This window comes from Arachis hypogaea, chromosome 9 (genome assembly GCF_003086295.3).
Source record: "Arachis hypogaea cultivar Tifrunner chromosome 9, arahy.Tifrunner.gnm2.J5K5, whole genome shotgun sequence".
NCBI classification, from domain to species: domain Eukaryota; kingdom Viridiplantae; phylum Streptophyta; class Magnoliopsida; order Fabales; family Fabaceae; genus Arachis; species Arachis hypogaea.
Window position 1 is genome coordinate 13,802,079 of NC_092044.1, and position 9,319 is coordinate 13,811,397.

Consider the following 9,319-nt stretch of genomic DNA (forward strand, 5'->3'; position numbering starts at 1 on the left):
TAAAGAAATAGGTTTTGAGGGATACAAGCCTGCCCCAACACCAATGGATTATGGTGCAAAGCTTAGTAAGAGTGATGGGGAGCTGCTGTCTGATTCTACTCCATACCAAAGAATCATTGAAAAGTTGCTCTATCTTTCGAACACTAGGCCGGATATAAGTTTCGCTATAGGGAAGTTGATTCAATTTTTGGATTGTCCAACCACAGAGCATTTGCGAGCTGCTCATCGAATATTGAGGTACATGAAAGGATCCCCAGCTGCTGGCCTTTTCTTCTCAGCCAAATCATACTTGAATCTCACAGGCTTCTCAGACTCGAACTGGGTAGGGTGTCTTGACTCCAGGAGGTCGATCTCAGCCTACTGCTTTTACCTTGGATCATCTCTTGTTAGTTGGAAGAGCAAGAAGCAACTTACAGTCGCTGCTTCCTCTTTCGAGATAGAATATAGGGCGTTGGCGCTTGCAACTAGGGAGGTCCAATGGTTGAGTTATGTTCTTCAAGAACTTGCCGTACCACTTCAGAAGGCAACGAACATTTACTGTGATAGCAAGTCTGCTGTGTATATAGCCACTAATCCAATCTTCCATGAGCGGACAAAGCATATCGAAGCGGATTGCCACATCGTCTGCGACAAACTACAAGAAGGCGTGACTAATTTGCTACCTATCTCTACACATGAGCAGGTTGCAGACATTTTGACTAAGCCACTAGCACCAGGTCCTTTCCATTACATCCATGGTAAGCTTGGGTTGCTGAACATCTTCGCGGTCAGCACTCCAAGCTTAAGGGAGGGTGTTACTTAACAAGAGAGTCTGCTGATAGTTAGTTAGAGAAAACTGATTAGAGTAGTTAGATATTTATACTAATCAGTAGTTAGTTAGCTGTGTATGTATAAATATAGGAAGGTCAATTATGTAAAAAATGTGATTCATCATTTAATACAAGTTCACATTTCCACTCCTTCTTTCTGGTTTTTCTGTCCCTTGCATTCTTTTCCTGTTCTCATGCACAACCTTCAACAGCTATATTTAAAAATCGTCACCTAAAATCTTCTATGATCACAGTATGATTTTTGGCTGTAACTTAAAGAAAAAATTTTTGGTCACTCTTTATTTCTAAAATGTGACCATAAATCAAATGTCTATAGTTAGAGATGTGGAAGATAACCTTTTTTCAATAAAGCTATTTTAAGTTTTAGCCCCAACTTTTTCATATAACGTTTAAAAATTATGATCTAAAAATACTTATAATCTCGATTTAAATGTTTAAAAATCATAACTTAAAAGGTTTTATAATTATGATTTTGAGATATGATCTAAATGGATCTATATTCACGAATTTAAAAAGTCTATAGTTATGATTTTAAGACATGATATAAAAAAGTATATAGTCACAGTTTCATCAAATCATGACACAAAAAGATCTATAGTTACAATTTTAATTTGTGATCTAGAACGGTCTAGAATCGTGCTTTTGAAATACGACTTAAAAGAATTTACAGTGACAGTTTTGATCCGTGACCTAAAAGGTTTGTGCTACGATTTTAAGCGTGATCTAAAAGAATTTATAAATACGCTTTTTATTAAACAGTGATCTAAATTATGGTTTCAACTATGACTTAAAATAATCAATTATCACAATTTATAACCAAAGTTATTGAGAATCAGACCAATTAATAAACTGATCGAGTGATTGGTTCAAAAACTCAAATACTCTAACCAATTTAAATAAAATAAAATTATTTAATGTAATTTTTATTGAAAAATCTTATGTTATTAATTATTACTTATGTTAACATGTACTAATTAATTATTAATGACGTTATAGTAAGTTTGTCGATTGCATTATTTTATCTCTCATTTTAATCTATAATGTTTTGTTTTGAACTCTCACTATTTAAATAAAACTTTTGTACGAATAATTTTTAACTTCATTATATTAAACTTTTTCTAAATAAGTTACATTAGTAGGATTATATAAATTAACTTTTACTAGAAGTTAACTTTAGTTTTTATAGAACGTTATTATAGCAACTTTTACACAAATATTAAGCGGTGTATGTTGTTGCCACGTATAAAATAAAAGCAATTTTTTAAAGATAATAAATAATGTAAACCTATTTTCTTCTTTTTTTTTTTCTGTTTTCTATATATGTGAAGCATATGACTGCATACGGACAAAGAAACTATTAAGCTCTTAAAATTTTACATATGTCAAAAACCGGTTCGTTGTGAATATTTTAAAAGGATTCCCAATTAATACATGTAAGAATTATTTTTTATAATAAAATAAAGAACCCACGCTAGGCACACTTCACTGAGTGTGAACGATTATGTTTGTAGTTTGTAGTCTATAAATACCTTTATACCTTGGCTTCCATTTTCCTCACACAACCCTCATAATAACTATTCTTCTCTTCACCCTCTCTAAGAAGAAAAAGAAGGAAGTAATAACGAAATAATAAAGATGTTTTCGATTCCAGGAACTGGTATATTCAACAATAACCAGAAGATCAAGGGTACCGTTGTGCTTATGGGCAAGAATGTTTTGGACTTTAATGCCATAACATCCGCCGGAAGCAGTGTTTCCGGCGCCGTCAGCGGAATCTTTGGCACTGTTAGTGATGTGGCTGGCTCGGTTGTCGATGGCGCCACCTCCATCTTCAGCCGTAGCATCGCCCTCAAGTTGATCAGTGCTACCAAGACTGATGGTTTGTCATCTCATCTTTACTGTCACTTCTTAGATGTGTTTCTTCATAGTTGTTAACTTGTTATATCTTAAAGAATTTAAGTTTGATACATCAAATTACATAGTAAAAATAACTATTTTTTATTTTAACGGTATTAATAGTTATTAAAAATTAAATGTATTTAAACAAATATATTTAAATAATTGTATAAAATATTTTAGTGTATCAAAATTAAATTTTTTACTAAAAACTAATAAAAGAAAAGAAATAAGTTAAAAAAATACTAGAGGCTAACAATTCTAATATAAAAAGAACATTAATATTAATTCAGATATAAGAGAAAAAAAAGTGTTTACTACCTAAAATTCCTCAAATACGTTTGAAGGATAAACTAAACTTTAAGCATTAGACGTATTTTTTAATTAAGAATTATTTAATAAAGTAATGAATGAATGAATGAATATTAAGTATTTCAAATTATTATTATTATTAACTCTTTAAATTTTTTTCTTTTTCTTCCTTTCAATTTAAAAAAATGAAAGTCACAAGCACATACATCATCATAAGGAAACAAAAGAAGGGAGAAAAACATATTTGAACATCTAAGGATGTATTATATTAGACAATCAGCGAGATCCAAATTAAAAATAATATTTAATAAGGTAAAATATATTTTTTAATAAATATTGTATTTTATCTTATTTTAATCTTTTAGACGAAATTAATTATTTTTTCTAAAAATGTTATTTTATTTTATTATCATCTTTTTTCTAAGTAATGATAATTGTGGTGCTATACGAAGTTATAGTTATATTGATCTGAGAAAAATAACAGAAAGAAAAAATATGTAATAATAGAAAAAAAATTATATTCTTAGAAGAAAAAACTTTAATTTTAACTATATGATAAAAGATTAAAAAAAAACCGTAAGAAAAGAATAAGAAGTTTTACATGTTAGAAACTAGAGTTTGAGTGTTTGAATAAATTTCGTACCAAACTATAAAAATAATTATTAACATAAAATATAATAATTTGTATTTAAAAATTCAAAATTCATGTAGAAAATAATAGAATATAAATCTTTTATAGTGATTTAAAAGCTGAAATTCGATTGAAGCAGTGGTAAATAATATTATTGTCACTCCATATGTCAATAATTCACATGAATTTTCCGTTTATTTATACTTATTAAGTCATTGTCATTATGGATCAACTAGCACTCATAACATATGTCCAAATGATTGGATTTTAAAATTAATTTTAGTTCTACCTTGTCTGCTTAATTATTCTTAGCCACGTGTTTATTTTAATATTATTTTTCCAACCCATTTAGTTCCCCCACAAGAAATATATTTTTGGAAGCTACACCCACAATTATTGGTCCATAATAATAATAATAATAATAATAATATATTATTATTATTATTATTATTATTATTATTATTATTATTATTATTATAGGGTAATATTTCTATTTACAATTTCCCACAATAATAACTTCAAATGAAAGGTAATTATGATGCCTAATGGGTTCAATTTTAACTACACATTATAGAAAGAAGTATGTGAGTTGTGCACTTGTGCTGATAAAATTTGTTTTGTTTATTTCACCCAAAAAAATATACAAATAGATTTATAAATTTATGTCTAAAAAGTAGGTCGATGATCAATGCAATACAAAATGGTTTTTAAAATTCATATGTAAATTTTTGCAGGGCAAGGAAATGGGAAAGTTGGAAAGGAAACTTATTTGGAGAAACATCTTCCAACGTTGCCAAATTTGGGAGCCAAGCAAGATGCATTCGATATCCATTTTGACTATGATGCTGATTTCGGGATTCCGGCTGCATTCTACATCAAGAACTATATGCAAGTTGAGTTCTTCCTTGTTAGTGTGACTCTTGAAGACATCCCAAACCATGGAACCGTTACCTTTGTTTGCAACTCATGGGTCTACAACTTCAAAAATTACAAAAAGGACCGCATCTTCTTTGCTAATGATGTAAGTAGAGTCTTTTTACAAGTACTAAACTTAAGTTTTAGTTTGGTAAAATTTTTATTTAAGAGTAATTTATAAAAGTTAATTTTAAAATTATAACATCTATATTTAATAAATTAAATTAAAAATAATTTTTAATAAATATAAACAATAACAAATATGTTTGGTAAAATAGTTTTTAAAATTTAAAAATATTTTTGAGGGTTACTTGAAATTGGGTTGTGTTTGAGTTTAAACGTGAGGTCCAAACTCTTAGTGAGGTGGTTTTCGACTTGGCCCGGATTGTACAGTCGTCGTCCGAGTTGTTCGTGAGGAGATGGGGGGTGATATCTGCAAAACATTTCGATACCTACATCAGCAAGGGTCTTAGCAGGTTTTAAGTGTATTGGAACTTAAATGTATCTGAGGGTATCAGTGTATTTATAGGTGATAAACCAATAACCACCGTTGAAGTAGTTCCACTTCTGGTGGTGAATAACCGTCCCTTTATCTTAAGGTTGTTGAGATCTCTCTTCTAAAAGTGGATGAAAAATATTAGGGGTTAGTTATAACTTCTTTGAAAGTGAAGGAGTTACCATGCAACGCTTCGATCTGGCCTATGAAGAGGTCGATTATAAGCAGCTGTATTTCGAACTTTTTCTATTTTGGGCCTAGTTTATGCTTTGGACCAAGTATGAACAACATTAATAGACATTAATGTAAGAATTAATTTAAATATTAATTATTATACAAGATTATATTAAATTTTTTTAATTTTAATAATCACATACCAAATTTAAAAAACTATCTCTTAAGTGCTTTTACAAATACAAATATATAAATTTTTTTAATTTACTAAATACAAATTTAGGTACTTACAAATGTTGTCTATCTTGAGTTTTTCACTAATAGAGACTAAAGGTGCCCTTGCTTCTTTATTTTTTAACCAAAAAATATTTTTTTACATATTTTTATAAATTTAATAAAATAACAAAATATTAGAAGTCGATCAAGGATATAATTTTTGTGATGTTTATAATTATGTGACAATTATTATATTCTCAAGAATTAATTACTTTTATATTTGGAATTAACTCTCAGTAGGATTGAGTTCTAAGACATTTAATCGTACCAACAAAATATTCTAGTAAAAGATAAATACATAAATATATTATATTTTAAATAAAAAACAAAATAAATAAATTTTTATTCAGATAAAAAAACCAAAAAATTAACAACACTTTGAAGTTAAGGTAACGGTATTTTAGGTGACGGAAATTAACCGTTGTTAAAGGTTGTGTATGTATATGAAAAAATAACATAATTGAATATACTACATTTCAGGTTTATCTTCCAAGTGCAACCCCGGGTGCACTAGTGAAGTACAGAAATGAAGAACTGGAAAATTTAAGAGGAGATGGAACAGGAGAACGCAAGGAAGCAGATAGAATCTATGATTATGATGTCTACAATGATTTGGGTAACCCTGATGTGGATAACAGCCTTGCTCGCCCCGTTCTTGGAGGATCTTCCGAATATCCTTACCCTCGCAGGGGTAGAACTGGCAGACGCAAGACTAAAAAGGGTTAGCAATTTTTTAATTTGTTTATAACCATATAGTATTTTTAATTATTAACAGGATAAATTATTAGGATGAAAATTTATATGTAATTATTTTTATGTGAAGTTGTTAGTTGAAATTTATTAAATAATTTGATATATTCAGTCACCAAAAAAAATAATTTAATATATTTGACTGAATTGTTATCTAAGACCAATTAACTGTGAACTTCAGGTAAAGATAATTTACTGTACTTAGAATTTTAACCTATTATTAAACATATTCTAAAAGACTTTGATACGGACAAAACTACTCTAGTGTTCTTGTCCCCTAGAAACTCCAAGGTAATAATGAAAAGTAAAATTTTGAACAGATCCCAAGAGTGAGGCACCAAGCTCAAGTACTTATGTTCCAAGAGATGAAATCTTTGGTCACTTGAAGTCATCGGATTTCCTTACATATGGAATCAAATCTTTGGCTCAAAATGTTTTGCCAAGGCTCCAATCAGTGTTTGGTTTAAACAGTGAGTTTGATAGCTTCGACGATGCTCGTTCATTCTTTGAGGGTGGAATTTACCTCCCTACTGATATCATCAGCGATATCAGCCCCTTGCCAGTTCTTAAGGAAATCTTCCGTACAGATGGTGAACAAGCTCTCAAGTTCCCTCCACCTCATGTCATCCAAGGTCCATTATTAATTATGCTTTGCCCATTTCCATTTATTTAATTCAATGTAAACAGAAAATAATTTAGTTTTTGTGTTATCGTGAACAGTTAGTAAGTCTGCATGGATGACTGACGAAGAATTTGCCAGAGAGATTATTGCTGGAGTAAATCCCAATGTTATTAAACGCCTTGAGGTAAGTTGTCTTTAAAAGAATAAATTGTTTCTCATATTCAAATATGTCTTATATAAGATTCATACTATGTCAACAAAAAGAACCATCTATCTAATTAGTCACCTGTATTGTTAATCTACAAGTAACATTTTTGTTCATCTAAAATGGAGGCAATTGTTTCTGATATTTTATTTTCTTATAATATTAGGTGTTTCCACCACAAAGCACACTGGATCCCTCAATTTATGGTGATCAGACGAGTACAATTACAAAAGAAAGCCTGGAGACTAACCTAGAAGGACTTACTGTTGATGAGGTCATTCATTAATTAATGACATATATTTCATACAAATCCATATATAAATAGCTTCTTTTTTTAACTCAATTAAGAAAACAAAATATTGATACATGCAATGTAATGTAACAGGCGCTTGAAGGGAACAAATTATTCATCTTAGATTACCATGATGCATTCATGCCATACTTGAGGAAGATAAACGGGCTTAAGACTTCAAAGGCTTATGCAACAAGGACAATCCTGTTCTTGAAAAATGATGGAACATTGACACCATTGGCCATTGAATTAAGTGTGCCACACCCTGGCGGAGACACATTTGGTGCTGTTAGCAGAGTTGTCTTGCCTGCTAAAGAAGGCGCTGAAGGTACTATTTGGCTTCTTGCCAAGGCTTATGTCGTCGTCAATGACTCATGTTATCATCAACTCATGAGCCACTGGTATAACTCTCTTTTTCTTTTTTCAAATTTCACTAATTTATATTCTTATTTGAGTATACATTCCTAATTTCTTTTTCTTTTCATGTAACGAATTAAAGGTTGAATACTCATGCTGCAATGGAGCCATTTATCATTGCAACATACAGGCATCTTAGTGTGCTCCATCCTATCCACAAGCTTCTAGAACCTCACTACCGCGACACCATGAATATCAATGGACTTGCAAGACAATCTCTGATTAATGCAGGTGGTATCATTGAGCAATCATTCTTGCCTGGACCATTTTCTGTGGAGATGTCTTCTAAAGTTTACAAGAATTGGGTTTTCCCTGACCAAGCTTTGCCTGCTGATCTTATTAAGAGGTAATCATAATCTTTATATACATTGTAATTATGTTATTAGACAGTTAGTGAAAGATACCGACTACTCACAAGAAAATATCTTCATGTGAAGATAATAGCTAAGAACTGCTACATGCTTTGACGTATTTGACTAAACTGTTTAACATAAGATTAATTATTTCATTGATGATGACAAGTCATTATTGTATTGTTTATCTTGATTCAGGGGATTGGCAGTTGAGGATCCATCGGCTCCCCATGGCGTTCGCCTCGTGATCGAGGACTACCCTTATGCAGTGGATGGACTGGAGATATGGGATGCTATCAAGACATGGGTCCAAGACTATGTCTCCTTGTACTACGCTTCAGATAATGAAGTCACAAAAGACACTGAACTCCAAACATGGTGGAAGGAAGCTGTAGAGAAGGGTCATGAAGACCTGAAAGACAAGCCGTGGTGGCCAAAACTGCAAACTCTTGAAGACTTGGTTCAGTCATGCAGCATTATTATATGGATCGGTTCGGCCCTTCACGCAGCTGTTAACTTCGGCCAATATCCTTATGGCGGCTTCATCCTGAACCGGCCAACAATTAGCAGAAAATTCTTACCGGAACTCGAAAGCGAGGAGTATCAAGAATTGGTTACAAACCCTCAGAAAGCTTACTTGAGAACAATTACAGGGAAATATGAGGCCCTGGTGGACATTTCGGTTATTGAGATATTGTCAAGGCATGCTTCTGATGAGGTGTATCTTGGGCAGAGAGACAATCCAAACTGGACATCGGATTCGAAGGCGATACAAGCCTTCAAGAAATTTGGAAACAAGTTGGCAGAGATCGAGGCCAAGATCGAGCAGAGGAACAAAGAACCAAGCTTTAGAAACAGAATTGGACCTGCTCATATGCCTTACAGTCTTCTCCTTCCTACCAGTGATGAAGGCCTTACTTTCAGAGGAATTCCCAACAGTATCTCTATCTAAATTGAGTGCCTGCGTTTTCTTTTGCAGATTGTTACTCTTGTAATAACAGAGATGCAAGTTTGTTTTATGCATATCTTTGTGGTATTGTCATGTGCATGTTAGATTCCACCTCAACATTGTGCTTGGATATGTATGTGTCATCAGTTTGCTCCCTTGTTACTATGATGAATAATAATAATATTGCACCTTTTAATAAAA

At 31.7% G+C, this 9,319-nt stretch overlaps 1 protein-coding gene across 1 annotated transcript; it reads left to right on the forward strand.

The window, feature by feature from the left end:
* The first annotated feature begins 2,307 nt into the window (after nt 1–2,307).
* On the forward strand, nt 2,308–9,319 carry LOC112710462 (linoleate 9S-lipoxygenase 1). Its single transcript, XM_025762694.3, has 9 exons — nt 2,308–2,709; nt 4,404–4,690; nt 6,011–6,251; nt 6,601–6,912; nt 7,001–7,086; nt 7,274–7,381; nt 7,493–7,800; nt 7,899–8,162; nt 8,368–9,319. The coding sequence occupies exons 1-9, from the start codon at nt 2,466–2,468 to the stop codon at nt 9,119–9,121; spliced, it is 2,604 nt and encodes an 867-aa protein (XP_025618479.1). The 5' UTR covers nt 2,308–2,465; the 3' UTR covers nt 9,122–9,319.

Coding starts and splice junctions, on each gene's coding strand:
- LOC112710462 (XM_025762694.3), top strand. CDS start 2,466: ATGTTTTCGATTCCAGGAACTGGTATATTCAACAATAACCAGAAGATC. Junction 2,710..4,403: donor CAGTGCTACCAAGACTGATG/GTTTGTCATCTC, acceptor AAATTTTTGCAG/GGCAAGGAAATGGGAAAGTT. Junction 7,382..7,492: donor AAGGACTTACTGTTGATGAG/GTCATTCATTAA, acceptor GTAATGTAACAG/GCGCTTGAAGGGAACAAATT.